At 35.5% G+C, this 18,285-nt stretch overlaps 1 protein-coding gene across 1 annotated transcript; it reads right to left on the bottom strand.

The window, feature by feature from the left end:
* Positions 1-11,188: 11,188 nt before the first annotated feature.
* On the bottom strand, positions 11,189-12,126 carry LOC101711628 (olfactory receptor 52A1). The gene is given in 2 exon segments (XM_013064958.1): positions 11,189-11,469; positions 11,472-12,126. Coding segments are annotated over 2 exon segments (936 nt in total).
* Between the last annotated feature and the right edge of the window lie 6,159 nt (positions 12,127-18,285).

Here is an 18,285-nt window from a genome sequence, read left to right as displayed (position 1 = left end):
TCATGAAGTATCTCAGGTGTTCTTTCTCATGGCAGTATCTTATTTCCCCATCAATTTTGAAAGATAGTTTTACAGAATACATCAGTCTAGGTTGGATGTTGTTTTATTTTAGGGCTTGAAATACTTCCCTCCAGGCTCTCCTTGACTTGAGGGTTTGTGTTGAGAAGTCTGCTGTGATTCTGATGGGCTTTCCTCTTCATGTGATTTGTTTCTTTTCTCTAACTGCTTGTAGTATTTTGTTCTTCTGTTGGGTTTCTGGGATCTTGATTATTATATGTCTAGGTGTAGATTTTTTTGATCATGGCTAGTTGGATTCTTTTATGCCTCACTTACCTGTATGTCCAATTCTCTACCTCAGTCTGGGAAGTTTTCTACTATTACCTTTGTGAACAGTATTTTTGTGTCACTTGTACTTTCTCCTGCTCTTTTGTGAACTCCTATCAGTCTTATATTATTCTTCTTTGCATCATCTGGGAGCTGTTGGATTGATTTTTCATGTCCCTTACTAGTTTTAAGAGATCTCTTTTCATGGGCTGTGATCACCATCCTGTCTTCTATATCTGATATTCTGTCTTCAGATTGGCTCAGTCTGCCATGTATACTTTCAATAGAGTTTTTAATCTCCTGGATATCTGGTTGAATCTGTTTCATGGATTCCATTTCTTTCCTATGTTGGACATTCATTGTTTCCATTTATATTCTATGCTGGGCATTCATGGCTTCCATCATGGTCCTGAGCTCACCTATTTTTTTTTATCTGTTTCTGTTCTAGAGTCTCTAACCATGTCTTTCATTCTGCTAACCGTCTCTGTTGTTATCTGGAAAATTATTTCTGCTTTGAATTTTTCTAGAGCCTCATTCATCTGTTCTGTTACTTCCTTTGCTATCAGTTCAGGGTGTCAGCAGGGTTGATTATCAGACTATTCCACCTCATTTCCCCCTGGATTTGCCTTTGGTGAGCTGGAAGTCTGGGTTTATGCCTTGCTTAAATGTCTTCTCATTTCTATTTTTGTTGTTGGTACTGTTTTTGATTGAATTCTTAGGTTGATATTTCAATATTACTTATTGTAAGTATCTTTGCTGCTTGTATTTAGAACACTTATGAAATGATTGCTTTTCAGAGGTGTCTTCCAGATATAGCTGGTCTTTAGGTTTTTAGACTTAATGACTCTTAGGCAATCTTGGTTTCAGTATACCAGGAAGGACAACTGATTAGATCAATCATAACACCTTAGCCAAAGTGATATAACCATCAACAATAGTGTCAAGCACAGCTGAGAAAATGACAATTTGTAGGAGTTATTAATCTATCAACTTTAACCATATGAATTAAATCAAAATTGAGGACCAGCCCAAAATAAGTTTATAGTAAACAAACCCATGAACATTACAACTTTACTCTTTGCTATGGGGACTTAGAAGGAGTTGGGGAGAGAGGGATAGATAGGTGGAAGGATAGGGAAAGGTTAGAAGTGAGGGAAGAGGACACAGGAAGATCATGCAAATTCTAGGAATCTGTTGAGGACAAGAGGAAAAGACAAAATGAAAGAAGAAAGACAAGAATATAACTATTTAACAGCAATAGGGAAGCTAGAAAGCATATTTACTTTCCTTTAAAAGTAATGTCAATTGAGAGAAGGAAAAAGAGAGAAGAAAAGTAAAAGAACAAAGAAAGAAATCCAAATTAGGACAGGAACAGGAACAAAAAGGGAGAGAGAAGAAGGACAAAGTGCAAGAGAGGGAGCTAGAGTGAGAGAGCAAGAGAGTGAGAGAGAAAGAGAAGAAAAAAGAAAAAGAAGAAAGAAAAAACAGAAATTTGAAAAGGAGGAAAAAAATTTTAAAATTAAAAATAAAAAAAAAATAACTTTAAAAATAAAAAACTAAAAAATGAAGGACCTCCTTCAGTGTATGTCTCTGCTATCACAATAGAAAATGTGAGCAGCAGTATGCAGATCTAAGTCAATTAGTCTCCACAAGCTAGCAGGAGTCCCCTGAGATTAGGGCTGATTGTTGGCTACAAGGCCCAAGTTGAGCTTCCTGACCCCCTGGCTGTGCAAGGTACTATTGCAGATTTCGGCTGCCCTTCCCCTGAAGATAGTCCAGGTTCTGATGGGAGGTGGTGATCCCTCCAACTTATCAACTATGGTGGTTTGGTGTGCCTTTATGGCAGAGATTTTCTTCACTTTTCCAGTGGATATTAATTTTCATCAAGGAGCCTGAAAGAGCCCCCCCTTTCTGTTGTTCACTTCTGCTCTACCTTCTGGAGATCAGAACAATGTCCTTTATGACCGTCTGCACCTCTGTGGTGTGGATCCAGATATCTGTGTGGCCCAGCAGCCTTAGGGGTGTATGAGGCTCAGCTCCTCAACTCCTCCTCAGTGACCTGGGGGCAGTGCTACTGGTGGCTGTGAGGCTCAGCTCCTCCACTTAGATTAAATGTTTAATTGTTGTCACTACAATAAAGAGTATAAAATAATGTATACACTAAATATCTTTTTTTGAGGGAAGGGTGTGGGAAATTGTAGAATTTAGTTATCTAATTGTAAGAATATGATCACAAGAAGTTTGTTAACTGAGAAAATTAAGAAGTCTGAGAAAATTAAGAAGTCTGTTTGTTAAAAGAATTCCAGGAAACTTTAAGAGCTGTTGTAAAAGTTTTATGGGAGAAAAACATGTTTTCCTAGCTTTCTTAGTAACCATTGTCCTGAGTCAGAGGACTGTGACCCAATGACTCTGTGGGTGGTGAGAGAGATATGGTTCACTATGTACATCTGTGATGTTTGCAGTGGGCCGGTGGGCTTGATTTCTGCTGAGGTTGCCCTGCTTTCTTGATATCATCTGATAAGAAGAGGGCTGTGGTGTACTTAGATGTATGGATCAGTGAACAGAAACAAGGGATGTGTAAATTCACCTATAGCTTTTATGAGACACTTAGAGTCACTTGTTATCACCAGATGTTAAAACCGAAAAGACAATAGCCAGAATGACTAAGCTGCTTTCTTATATGTATAAAAGCCTTACCTCTTTCCTTTGTGATTGTCGAACAGTGTCAGGAAAATAAACTGCTGTTCATCCTCCAGGCTGTCTCCTTTTCTTTCTTTAAAGGTTGGTGCTCTCTGGGGTCTCCTGTCTCCCTCTAGAGAGACCACCCACAAGTGGTGCCCAAACAAGGACCTCGAATCCTCCCAGCCTCAGTGGAGGTAAGGTGAAAGTAAGGGTGTGATCAGCATTCTGTGTGTTAGGGAAGACTCAGGAATTTCTGGGTAACAATGGGACAGGGGTCTTCATAGTTTGGTGAAGCCATTTCAAACCTTAAACTTTTATTAAAGAGGTTTGGATTTCAGATCCATAAGGAGGCTCTTAGATGATGTTTGCATATGGCAAACAGATTTTATAATTTGGCTGAATCCAAGGAGGGCTGGTCTGAGGATAAATGAAATGAAGTGCTTGCTTGTGTTTGAAAGGCTTGTAGAGAAGAAATAATGATTGATGACAGGTTTTGGGGAACTGCTATTGCAATACAGCTTGTTCTTCATTATGCTGAAGGTTTAACTGCACAGAGTTATCAGATCAGGCTAAATTAGCTCTTAAAGAACAAGGTTTAATTGAGGAAGATGAAAAAAATGCAACAAATGATTTAATTCAAATTATACCTCAGGATAAGGATGATAAATCTGATGAAGAAGGGTTTCTTTGTCCTTTGGCTCCTTTACCTCCCCCTCAAGTTATATCCTCAGCTCCTTCTATGCTAACTCCAGCCAAAGAAAAAATTAGAAACCTTTGTTCCTCAGCACAAGGAGCAAAAATGTCTAATAAAACTATGCCCATGCAACAAGATCTTTTAGGACCCATAGATCAGCCTATGCCATTATTTAAAAATAATAATAAATCTTTAAAAGCCAAATCTAAACAACAGCCCATGACAAAATCATATCCTCTCTGAAATCAAAAAAGACAGGAATTTAATACTGGTTCCTCTTCCTCCTCAAAAACTAGCTCAAGGGAAGATGAGAATGAGGAAGGTTACTATTCACAAAAAATTTTTCGGGTTCATTCTAAAAAATATGATTTTTCTGTGCATGTTCAGCATGACCAAACAAAATTTGAAACTGCTTTAAAAACTTTAAGTTTTGAGGATAAATTATCAGCCCTACAAATGGCTTATCCTATTATGGTAAATGCACAGGACCAAAGGCAATATCAATCCTGGGATTTAAATGTTTTCAGACATTTAAAAAGGGCTGCAATAGATTATGCTATACAGAGTGATTATACATTAGAACTTATTGGAAACTTACCTGGAACTGTGAGCCATTTGACACCTTATGATTGGAATTTATTGGCTAAAGCTTCGTTGTCACCTTCTCAATTCTTGGAATGGAAAATGTGGTGTCAAGAAGGAATTAAAGAACAGATACAACATAATATGGCCAATGTTAACAATCAACATATCACTGCTGATATGTTAGCAGGAGATGGACAATTTAATACTACTGCTGCTCAGGCACAGCTCCATCTGGATGCAATTGAACAAATTGCTTGCGTTTGTATGATGGCTTTCAAAAAAATAACTCCTAAAGGGTCTCCTAGGGGAGCTTGTACTAATATTAGACAAGGAAACTCCCAATCATATACTGAATTTGTTTCTCAATTAGAGGGAGCTATTCAAAGACAAGTAGAAAGATGAGAGTAGAAAGAGATGAGGCTCAACAAAGTTAAAAATGTTGGCCTATGAAAATGCAAGTCCTGATTGCCATTGCCTTATTGAACCTATAAAAGACTCAGGTTCTTTATATGATTATATTAAAGCTTGTAGAGAACAGGGATCAGAAACTTACAAAGCTAAAGTACATGCAGCTTTTTTGACACAGGCCTTAAACTCTAACAAACAAAAATTATCTTCGGGATGTTTTCAATGTGGAAAACAGGGACGTATAAAGAAAAGTTGCTCTATGTAAAAGAATGAACCATCATTTAATCCCAAAAACCCTACAAAAAAAAAAAAATAAGGGACCTGGACTATGTCCAAAATGCAAAAAGGGAAAACATTATGCTAATGAATGTAGATCTAAGTTTGATATTGAGGGAAATCCCTTGACAGAAAGAGTAAAGTCAGGAAACTGCTTCCTGGGGGTTATCCCAGTCCCCCAGGCAAGTCAAAATTGGGAGATGATGAAGCCTATCAACAATCCTCCAATTCAAAAATTTCTTTCTTATCACTGTGTCCTACCACTGCAGGAAGTGCCGCAGTAGACATTCCTGACTTGGAAGATATTGTCCTCTCATGTTATCATGGAGTTCTCATAAATTTATATCTAATGTAATAAAACCAGTAGTCTAGCTATGTTTGAGGTCAGTGTTGTGCTGGAGACAGCTCCTACTACTTTGAAAATCAGTTGTCTGCATATCTTCCTGGATTGCATCTAGTGACATTATGTTGGTAACCTTAAAGCCATCATGGCTGGATTACCTACATGAGTAAAACTAGCAAATAATGCAAGCAAGAGAGCCAAACCACCACCCAAGGAACCATAGAAGGACCCAAAAAATGAAATATATTTTATGGAAAAGAAGATAAATATTCTTCAGATAGTATGCCTGGCTAAAGTCAGTGACTTCTGATAGCTATTGACTGCTCTTCATATGTTCTTTGGCTAACATATACAAACACACTTAAAGAATTACACATTTGGAAATGTATAAAAAATGTCTGAACCTTGATGTATGATAATAATATAGATTGCTAGAGAAGAAATATTCTTAGTATTTCAATAAATGCCATTAGAATAACGAGAAAATAAAATGCTTTAGATGTTATGTGACTACTTATATGCATGCCTGATATATATCCTTAGAGTGGTTACCAGGAAGTATGGACTTGATTGGCTTTACGATTCAACCAGGGATTGGTTGAGTTAAATTCTAGGTATGTGTGGATGTATCATGCAGATGTGGCTTTGAGCTTCTATGTCTGGGCACTTGCCCCTTCCTCTATGACATTGTTCACCTGCTCTGCTTCTCTGCCACCATGAAGTCAGCATCTTTGCTCTGACTTGATCTTCCACCATGAGGCTTCTGCCTCAAAGCCAGCTGACCACCAACTGAATCCCCTGAAATAGTGAGCCAAATTCAACTTCTCTTTAAGTGTTGGTTGTGGGATATTTTGTGCAATCTCAAGAAAGCTATTACAATCCCCAAAATTCTTAGAATTAAATTTTAAAAGTTTATTCTATGAAAATTTAGTGAATAAAAATTTCTACAAAATTTAAGAGGAAATTTAAAAAGCAAAATTTTAAAAGAGATGTATCTCTCCATGTTTTCTGGAGAAAAACATAAGTAACACATTGAATTATTATATATGAGATATAGAAGTGGAATTTAAATAGCTTTTACAATACATAATTGATAAAATTCATCAAAAAAGAAGAAATATATTTTGATAAAACATAGAAATATTAAATACAAAGCCCTAGCCTTGATATAGATTAATTGCAAATTTGAGTGAATTAAGATGGGAGATGTTATCATGTGAAAAATAAAGATTATGGAAGAGTTTGACTTTGCCAGAGACCTTCCTGTGGGCTCAAGAGTAGTCTCAGATATTTCTATAAAATGAATATTAATTAGCATTGAAAGGAATATAGTGGGGGATTACATTAAAACAATGATCAATCTGGAATGCATGCTAAGTGAAAGGCCAGATAGAAAAGGCCACATATGGTGTGACTGCTTCTATACGAACTATTCAGAATACACAAATGCATAGTGCACAAAGAAGACTTGTGGTCGCCAGAGAGAGCAGGAGGAATTGCAGGGTGACTGTCAGGTTTTTATGATGTTTCTTTATTGGTGTGACTGGAATATTCTAGAATCAGACAGTGGTGATATTTGCAAAATTTTGTGAGTATAATAAAACTCAATGATTTGTATTTCTACAAAGGGTATATTCTGCAAATTATATCTTAATTTTAAAGAAAACAGGAACCATTTTATATTGTTTGTGTGAATGTAAACTGACAACCACTATGAATATCAGTATGGAGATTCCTTAAAAATCTTTTTTTTTTGAGACAGAGTCTTGTTATTCAGGCTGACCTTGAACTCACTGTGGGCTAGGCTGGCCTTAGACTGACAGCAATCCTCCTGCCTCAGCCTCCCAAGTGCTGGGATTACAGATGTACTCCATGACAGCCAGTGATTCCCCAACAATCTAAAAATAAAAACTCCATTCCACTCAGCCATGCCCCTTCTAGCTATCTTCTCAATATGTTAAAAATATCATATTTCAGCAATACGTGCATATCCATGTTTATATAGCACATTTCATAATATATCCATCAATAAATGAATGGAGAAAGAAAATGTGGTATTTATGCATAGTGGAGTACTACTGTGCCATAAAGAAAGATAAACCTGAGTCCCTTGTAGGAAAATGGATGCAGTTTGAGACCTTAATCTTAAGTGAAGTAAATCAGACACACAAGTTTAAATATCACATGACTTCTCTTGTATGAGAAACCCAAAATATGAAGAACAAAGTAAAACATAACACCCCAAAATAAAGAAAGAAAGAAAAGAAAGAAAGGAAGAAAGAAAGCTTGACCAAATGGTAATATAGAACATACTAGAGAAAGTACTATGTATGTTTAAGATATTACATTAATGATATAATTTAATGACCAAGCAAGCATAGTTAATACGTGAATGTGAAAATTTTTATTCCAGCAAGAATATATAAATGTGTTCTCTAATCTCTACAGTGATTAAGACAAAAATTGTTATAATTGCTTCTTGGCCTTTTGGCTAAGATTGAGTGTAAAAATTGTTACAAATCTATATAAAAAATAAACCTTATATGGGTTTCTAATATAAGAGAAGTCAGGTGACATTTAAGCTTGTGTTTTTAAAAGTGAAATAATACAAGAATTTCAAATACTCATCAACGCTGAATTTAATGAATAAAGTCCTCATTGTACAACTGTGAGGTGGAAATACTTTTAGATTTGGAAAATGGTGAATACATTTTATGTTACCAGTAACATGGTTTGTAGTAAAAAAAGGACTGCAATACACTATGATTATAATTCTTCTGAAAGAGCTAGTAAATTCATATTAAAACAATGTGACAAAAGCAACATCATACTGTTCACAGTTGGATGTGGGAGACGTGTTTAGAGTTCAGCCTCAATTTTGTCAGTTCCCCTTATAAACGTACACACACCCATTATGGATATATACACCTGTACACACATTTACCATTACCTTCAGAACCATTACCTACTCATTAGGAATAAACTTGCTATTTTGGTTTCTCATCTGACTCTGAACTAATTTTCAAAATTTCCTCCATTCCATGGCATAACAGAAGTGAGACAGTGTGTGCTTATACAGCAATTTAAAGTTGCGATCACACTAACAGAAAATTTTTTTTAAATGTGTCATGAATTATGTAGATTGTGAGCATACAAATGACTTATATAGATGATGTGGGCGGAGTGAGAATTGCATAAGGAAGAAACAGAAGAACAATGCGACATTTGTTATGAAAGCTGGGAAGTGGGGTTCAGAAATGGAGCAGTGAAATGGATAAACTCTGTCATGACAGGACACATCTTAATAAATTCTGGAAGCTGAGGAGGAGATAGTCTGACAGAAAAGTACAAGTATTAACATTCATGTTACAACAAACAGCATAAGATGAATCATCAAGCAGCTTCTTTTTGCATAAAGTGAAAGAAACTTAAAATTTTCTGAAGAATAAATAAAACATGACATATAAAGATGACAAAGTAGATTTTAATTTTACAAAGCTAACTCTAGTAACTTATGGAAACATAGCTTACATTAAAAATCCCAAACATGAAGGATGAAAAGTACAATATATTATGGTACATAGGATCTCACAAAAGACAAACAAGGAAAGAGTTAATGACTTAATGGCGAAGAAGCACATTTAAGAATTTTTCAAGACATCATGAGGACTTGATGATTGAGTAGAGATATATTGTACAGCTGAGGTTAATATCAAAGTAAAGGACTGGATTGCTCAGCTGGCCAAGTGGGTGATTAAGGGCACCTTTTTCTCAATTAGGGAGGGATATTCTGAAGAACAGTAACTTCCTCAAAAGTTTTTATACTAAAGTCATTTTAAATGTATAGAATGTTATGAGAGTAGTATGAGAAACTCTATAACATGTATCAAAATTCAAAAAATTATATACTTTTCCCTATTTGACTTTGTCTCTCTATAAGTGCATTCTAGACTGTAAAATAGATCAATCGAAATTCATCAATTGATAAATTGTTTTCTCAACTGTTTATGAATAAGTTAAATTAATGGTGTCCCTGTAACTCCTAAATATTTAAATGTATATTTCTCAAAGAAAAGGATATTTAATTGCATAACTATAGTACTGTAACCACAATCAAAGTATTTCAGAGTGGAATACTATAACCTAATCAGCAGTCCATACTTAAGTTAAATAACAGTTTCAACAATGACCTCGACAGCTATGATTTTTGTTATAATCCAATTGATGATCAATCGATGCATTTAAATTGTGTCTCTGTAGTTTTCTTAAATTTGCAACAATTCCATAGACTTTCCTTTTCTTTCTTGACGGTGACATTTTTGAAGAACATACACCACTTATTATGTAGACTTTCCATCATTTGTGTTTATTTGATGTTTCTTTATTGTTAGGATTCAGGCTATGTGGGTTTTTAAAAATGTCTCACCATGAAATGAATTGGTCTTTCTCTGTTCATTATATTCCTAATTATGTGGTTCTATATTTTGTGAACATAGAGTTAGTTTAAGTCACTTGGTTACTGGATATGATCTTTTATGTTTAATTGCAATAGTTTTTCATGGATTTCTGTGGAAAGATATTTTGATACTCTTTAAATAGCTACTCCTCCTAAAACTCTATTTTATTGATGAATTGCCAAACCCATCACACTTATATGTTTATTAGCATTATACTGTAAGGATGAGTTTATACGACTAATGACATATTTTACTTGTGTGTATATGGTCTTACAGAATCTGACTTTATAAGATGGGCTATAAACAATTACTAGTATTATTTTGTTTATTGTTTAAAAATTCCTTAAATTTTCTTTAAAAGAACCTCTCCAGTGACTGTCTTGGATCCTTCTGGCATGATCCAACCATAATTTGAACATTTCACCACTTTCTGGCACAGTATATATTTCCAAATTATTTTACAGTTTCCTAGGCTGAGCCACAGAAACAACTCTTTTTCCAGTGAATCCTGTTGTCTTTCATTGAGCAACGTTATTTAGAAACCAAGATCTTGAGAAGAGTGTCATTCATTCCCACTGTTTAGTCCTTATTTTTGGTTTCTAGAGACACACTTAGGAAATACTGTCTAACTAACTGTATGTTTATGTATGTCTATGAAAAATAGTGAATTCATACTTACCATTCCAGTGAAAATCCAGACCACTAAAATTCATTTCAGAGTCAAATTTTTTCATAAAATTAACTTGTCCAATGGTATCAAAATTCATTTTCATTTTCTACAATACATTCTTTCTATTATCTCAAGCCTAGGACACAAAGTAAGTAACTTCTATATTTCTAGCCAGAATCACTGTCAAAAGTAAACACAAGAAATGCTCAGTATTTGTTTACACAACTTTTAAGTAATAATAGTGACATGTTCAAATCTTAAGTTTATATTTTTAAAAATTTGTCACTATTTTGTCAGAAGATACATTTCTTTTGCTCCACAAATATTTATCTCTCTGTCTTTTGCAGAGTAAAAACCTTTTCTCTTCCCCCTCCTTCCTATTCCCTTTCTTCTTCTCCATCTTAGTTTCCTTCTTTTTCTTCTTCTCCTTCTTCCTCTTCTCCCTCATCTTCTTCCTCATATAATGCCTCTTCCACTCTTTCTTTGTTTTAGACTATTGGGTATTGGATTTAGGCCCTTCATAATGAGCTACATTGCAAGCCCTTTTTAAAACATTTTATCTTGAGACATGGTCATGCTAAATTTCTAAGCCCATTGATTGAGAGATGTCATGGAACATTGCTATCATAATGGCAAATTTCAGAAGACAATTACTATAAATGGAAAACTTTGGTATCTTAAATAGTGTGGGTTATTCTTGCTTTGTTTTGAGGTATGGTTATACTCCCCAATGAGGAACCGGTGTAGTATTATGAACAGCACATTTTTATCACATTAAAGTGAATCTGCTTAGTCTTTAAACCATAGACAAGTGGGTTGAGGAATGGAGGGACCAGCAAGTAAATGCTAGAGAAGAGGATATGGATCCAAGGAGGAATGTGAGAGCCAAACCTGTGTGTGAAGAAGGAGAAGAAGGCCAGGAGGTAGAACTGGAGGAAGACACAGATGTGAGCGATGCAGGTGTTGAACGTCTTAAACCTGGCCTCCTTCTGGGGCAAATTAAAAACTGTGGTAAATATCCGAATGTAGGCAATGCAATGAATGTGAGGTCAAACCCTGCAACAGTGAAGGCCACAAACAAACCATAGATTTTGTTGACCCTGACATTTCCTGCAGCTAGTTTCACAATGGCCATGTGCTCACAGTAGGAGTGAGAGATGACTGTTGTGTGATAAAATTGGAACCTGAACTTTATCAGTACTAGGCATGGGGCTACAAGAATGGCAGCCCTGAGTATTACAACAGCTCCTATTTGAGTGACTAGCTGGTGGGTGAAAATTGTGGCATGTTTTAGTGGATAACAGATTGCCACATAATGGTCCAGGGCCATGGCGAGCAGAATGCCTGACTCTATGCACTGAAATGTGTGGATGAACCACATTTGGAACAGGCAGCAATCAAAATAGATGTCTGGCAAATGAAACCAGAAGATTCCAAGCATCTTGGGCAATATGCTGGTAGCAAGTGCAATATCTGTGGCTCCTAGCATGCCTAGGAAAATATACATGGGCTCATGAAGACTATGCTCTGATTTGATGATAAACAGAAGCAAAGAATTTCCAATCATTGCAATAAGGTACATGGCACAGAATGGGATTCCGATCCAGCACTGCACAAACGCTAGGCCTGGGATCCCAATTAGGGTCAAGACAGATGGCATGAAGACTGTGATGTTAGAGACCAACATATTGTCCTTGAGCCTCCTAATGTCAACAGAGGAAGATCCAACGGCTACTGAAAATCTACTCTGTGTTTTTATCCAAAGTCACTATGCTGAGTTTGTCTGATATTGGTGGAACTCTGAGATCATCTCAGCCACCTCATTCACACTATTTAAGGGAAAGGGCTCCCTAGAGACACATGACTGCTTTCAGAAAGGGTGTCCATGTGCACTGTGCCACAGTGAAATGTTATGTACATGAGAGAATGAGTGGGCTCAATTCAGCAGTCACCTGGTCCAGGACTAAACTGCTAATGTTCATTTATGTCCAGACCTATGGATGAAAAAATTAGATATGTTTATTTGATCAGAATTTCAAAGTGCAATAAGATATTGATAACTCTTTCCATATCCTGTATTTTACCTACTGTTCTGGTAGTGCTCTAATTCCAATTATCCCTTAGTGATGAACAGTCAGTTTGGATCAGCGAATTGTCAGATATAACCTATATATTATTGTAAAGGGGGATCTATGAAAGACAGCAGAGATAGAAATAGTTGAAACTCAAAAGGATCCTATAAGGCAGGTTGTGATGGTCCTCACTTGTAATCCCTGAACTTTGATAGGCTGAGGAAAGAGAATCTCAAAACCTTATCTCAAATTTTAAAAAGTGGGGAAGACTGGACATGTAGTTCAGTTTGAAGGTCCTGAGTTCAATACCTGAAACCATAATACAATAAAAAAGAAAAAGAGAGAGAGAAAGAAAGGAAAATATATGTATATATCTATGTGTCTATACCATTTTTATCTATATAAAATTTCCAAATCATAGCAACTTAGGTCACAGAATATTCTAAAGAAATCCTTTCAAAATATTAAGGAAATGCATTAGAAAACATAATTCAATTTTTCCCACTTTCTAGTTTTCTTTTTTTTTATTATTGGTACATGTTTGCAATATGCAATGATTATATTTATTGTGGAGATTTGGTAGATATATAGAACACATCGTTGAACTTTTGCTATGTCTGAGCCAAAGCTCTTTGTCACATTCTGAGTTTCTAGGCTCATTGTTTTCTTTTGATGAAATTTCAAACAGCTGACATCCTTACAATTAGTTGTCTGCTTAAAATGACTGAAATTCTATAATTCAATTTGGCTAAGCAAAAGAATGGACAACAGTCATGCACATGATGAGGGAACACATTATTAATGAAATGCAAATACAGGAAAATGGGCCCATGTATAACTTGGCCAGAATAAAAGCGAATTTCTTGCCTTTAAACTTTGCAAAACTCTGCCTAGCATGAGATGTGGCCAATATAAATTCACTAGTTTTTAATGAAATATTATTTTGTGGGCTTAGGTATACAAAATTAATGAAAAATAAGGGGTAAAAAGATTAAAAGAGACACATGTGGTACCAGTTAAGGAAAATAGGCTACAGATTTTGAGATATCAGGAATTATTCAGGAGAGGATTACAGCATAACAAGAAAATTTAATCACTTCTTAATTTTTATGAGGTCTAAGTTTTCTGAAAACTTGCGCTCTGATGCCCTATATGAAAATTCTTTAAACAAAAGTCTTACTTATTCAACATTACAGATTTTAATTTAAAAAATTCTTAGGCTGTATATTAGAGAACCATCCATGGTTTTTTGAAAAATAAAATTGGGTTATTTTATTTATTCCTTGACTTTCTACTCAATCTTCTTTATTTCAGCAGGCTCAGGAATCAGCTATACTCATATTTCATATCAACTGTACCCCAGTTATTCAGGAAGCAGCTGGGCTTAATGATGCTAAACGTCCAGTGAAATATTAGAATCAGCAGCAGACATGTTATGATGGAAAAAAGCACTGCCATTTGACACATGTTCCGAACAAACTGATTGGTTATCTAAGTGCTATGAATTCCATGGTTCACTCTCAAATGCTCAGTCCTATGATATTACTATCTATAGATCACGGATTATATTGAATAGGGGCAAACTTTTATCTCTTGCAAAGATGATCAGAGTTAGAAGAGCAATTCTTTAGGAGCCATCAACACATGCCTTATTCCACAGTAACCACCTGAGCACTACGTGACAGGTGCAGATGTACAGAGGTGGTTGTTGAGGGGGAGCATGTAAGTATCTGGCTAACCAAGTTGTGTGGCTGTCATTGGAAAAGCTGGTAATAACAAACGGTGGGGGAAATACTTCAGAACCTTGAGATTTACTGTCTAGCTAATGTTAGTGAGCTGGCTTTGTTCTTACCAGGCGTCTGAAGAGTATTATCAGTTCTTCTACCACTTTCCTCATCACTCAATTCTCTTCCAGAGATTTCAGTCTCATTTCTTCAAAGTTTGTACCCTGTGGTCTGTGTAAGGACACCCATGAGGTGTCAGTGTGATACTGTGAACATTTCTCACACTATTCTTTTATCATTGCAAACAGATGCTTTTCTTCCTCTCTAAGTCTGTCTGAGTCCATGCTTGCGTGTTTGCCTTCCTATAAAACTCACGCAGCATTCTAGAAGATAGGATGAATTTCTTCAGCTCAAATTAGAGAAGCCAGCTGCTGGACGCCATGATAAATGGCATCCCTGATAAATGTTTGGAGAAGGAGGAAGATTTATGAACCTGGAATAAGAGACCTCTTTGTGCCTAGTCAAACCGAGGAGGGGCCTAGTAAATATTAAATCAGCCCTCTTGGGTTCATTATACTAATACACCTCTAATTATCTCCACACTTGCAGAAATTCTCTCTGTTTTTTCTTTCCCCTTAGGCTAAATGCAGAGGGATTGAGATGCATAAGATTTCTTTTATAAGCTAAATTTGTTTTCTACTTTTTTATATAAAAACCTAAATTCCTCTCTCTCTTTTTAATGTGTTTTTTGCACTATGATTGAACCAAGCACCTTTGCACAGATTTACAACCCTCTTCTTTTATATTTTCTTGTTTCGAGGCAAGTATTTCCTAAAAGACAAAAGAAATTAAATTTACTCAGGCAAGGTTTAAACTTGCAAGCTTTCTGCTTCAGCCCCCTTTGCTGTGATTATATGCACGTCACCACATCTGACTGTAAAGTTCTCTGAGATACAGACATGTTTGTATATCAGCTTCACTTTATTTTTAAAAATCCTTGTGATGTTTTCATGAGACTAGTTTTTCTTTTTCTTTCTACAAGGAAAACTCTATCTTCATAATTACTCCTTCATCCTATATTTGCCATATCCCACACTGTCCCATTTACTGATGCCCTTTTTCCAAATTCAGTAACATTCCCAGAGTGACAGATGATGATCGATATTTCTAAGTCCTACGATGTAGATGTCTAACCAAAATGTGGTACACTTGACTAATCGTTTTCATTTATCCCTTTCTCTCCTTTTACCTTGCTACTTTCCTTACTTCTCCTCTGTTAAAAATCAATTCTGATAGGCCTCTTATGTGTGAAAAAATCATATCATGTACTCTGGATCTAAACACAAAAAATCCATTCAAAGGACATAATCTTCAAATTATTGTATCATGAGGTAGAGTGTCATTTATCATGTAAGCATCAGAGAAATGCAGATACATGTGCACATACCTATATAAGTGACATTTCTTCACCAGGTTTCTACACTGTCCTGTATGTAGCTGGCTAAAAGGTACCTGATGTAATATCAAAACTTTGTCTAATTTAGGAAGACTAGTAATGGTGGAGAGCACTCACAGTGGATTTCAGGGAGAATCAGAGGTACACAAAAAAAGAAAGGAATTTGATATGCTCTCCCTAGAATTGTCCCTGTGAAGGAAGTATTAACCAATGCTGTATGAACTTAATTCCAAGAGCATATGGGCATCTAAGATAATCCTCAGTTTATTCTTGAATCATAAACAAATAATGTAAACTAGTTTGGTTCCTTCTTCTTCTTGTACTTTACTGACTTGAATTAAATGTATCAACTCCCCAAAATTCTATCCTAGGACCTTTCCATTCTTCGGTTATGAAAATTTTATTGTAATTTCTTCCACTTAGAATAATTTAACTATCACTTTCATTTTGCCAATAACAGTATCTCTAGTTTTATCTCTGGATTCCAAGCACAAAGGGTGAACATGTTTCATTCAAATTTCACTTCATGGCTCATATTCTTTAAGAAACAGTCACTGTTATCTTTATTTAACTCCAGAGTGGGTCACGAATATCCTTCCTGTTTGTATGTAAAGTTTGAAAGCACTTTCAAACATACATCAGTGTCCATCAATCTAGAGAACTTTGTTGTTAGTCTTCTGCTAATTTTCGAGTCATCAATTCTAATTTGTGTATGCCAAATACGTAGACATGATTTTATTTTGAAGTGTAGACATACTGACATGCTAGGACTTCAGCTGAGTAAAATCTATTAGACCTGTTTTCTTTTTTGCTTTTTATTTCTCTCATTGGAATTGAATCAGGGCTTTCACAATGAGGTACATCCCCAGCTCTTTAAAAGTCATTTTTTTTAATATTATTTTGAAGAAGAGCCTCTCTGTGTCATCAAGTTGCAAAGGGTGGGCTCAAACTTGACCCTACCTCAGCCTCCCACAGTACAGGCCACGATGCTCAACTTATCTCTTATTTATAAAAAGGAGAAAATTTTATTTGAAAATATTGTATAAAGGATGAATGAGTTGAATGTCCATGATGTCTTTCTTTTAAGCTATAACATCTTGAAAATCATTGTTTGTACCAAAATGCTTGTTGCAAACAATCATATGATTCAGCATCCCATCCTCAGGTGCTTGCAAGATTACAACACCACTACAGTGAATTCTACTCCAGTGATTCATTTTGCTGAGATACTACACATTTATGAAATACCATCTGATAACCCCTAATTTAGATCTAAGTATTAAGAAATGTTAACTTCCTTTGATAGTTATTTTTTCTGATCTTAGGTATTTCTTTTGTTTGTTCATGTGAATTACACAGGATAATGAATATTATTTTGCCATACTCATATGTGCATATAATGTATTTTGATCATTTATTCTCCCTCTCCCCCTTCCCTTCACTTTCCTTCATTCTCTTCCTTTTCTCTAATAGTCTTCCTTTTACTTTCATGTAATCTCTCATCTTCCCCCACTTAGATATATAAAAGAAAACATGCTATTTGTCTTCTGAGTTCCATCTACTTGTCAGCAAATGATATGATTTTATTTCTTCCTGGCTAAATACTACTCCATTATAAATATAGCACTTTTTAAAGAATCTTTTTTAAAATGCTGGAGTTTTGTCTGTTTGCACAGCTTATTGTGTGACTTGTGCCACAATAATCCTGGGTATGTAGATTTCCCTGTAGTATTTTTGCATCTATATTTATTAAAGATATTGGTCTATAGTTTTCTTTTTTTGATTGGGTTTTTGTCCAGTTTTGGGATAAGGGTGAGACTGGTTTCCATAAATGGATTTGGGTCCACTCCATGCCTCTCAAATTCTTGGAAGAGCTTGAGCAGTATTGGTGACCTAACAACCTTAAACATATTGTAAAATTCAGCAGTGAGGCCATGCTTTTTTTTTTGGTACCAGGGATCACACTTGGGACCTTGAGCTTGTGAGGCAGGTGGCAGAACCACTGAGCTAAATCCCCAGCCCCTGTGCTTTTTTTTTTTTCTTTCTCCTAAGCTTGGTAGATTATTACTGTGTCAATTTCATTGTTTGTTATTGGGTTGTTAAGTATATGTACATCTCGGGTTAGTTTTGGTAATTTGTATGGGTCTAGGAATCTGTCCATTTCTATAAATTTGCTAATATGTTGGAATATTATTTTTCAAAGTAATTTCTAACTATCTTCTGGATTTTGACAGTGTCTGTTGTGATTTCACCTTTGTGATTTATACTTCCATTTATGTGAGTCTTCTTTCCTTGGTAAGGGCTTATCTATTTTATGTGTTCTTTCAAAGAACCAGCTCTTTGATTTGTTGATTTTTTTATTTACTGTTTTTTTCAGTGTCTATGTCATTGATTTCCACCTTCATTGTTTTAATTTTCCTCCTTAATTTCAGTTTGGGAATGGTTTGTGGTTGTTTCTAAAGTATCTTAAAATTTGTCATAAGGTTATTTATTTGGGCTTTCTGTTTTCCAAAGGTGAGCATTGATTGAAACGAATTTTCTTCTTAGAACTGTTTTTATAGTGTGCTAGAGTTTTTGCAGAGTTGCAGTCATTG

The sequence above is a fragment of the Heterocephalus glaber genome, unplaced genomic scaffold (genome assembly GCF_053883595.1).
Source record: "Heterocephalus glaber isolate CG9 unplaced genomic scaffold, H.glaber_assembly_v1.0 deba00001428, whole genome shotgun sequence".
NCBI lineage: Eukaryota > Metazoa > Chordata > Mammalia > Rodentia > Bathyergidae > Heterocephalus > Heterocephalus glaber.
This window is presented reverse-complemented; position numbering and strand designations above follow the sequence as displayed.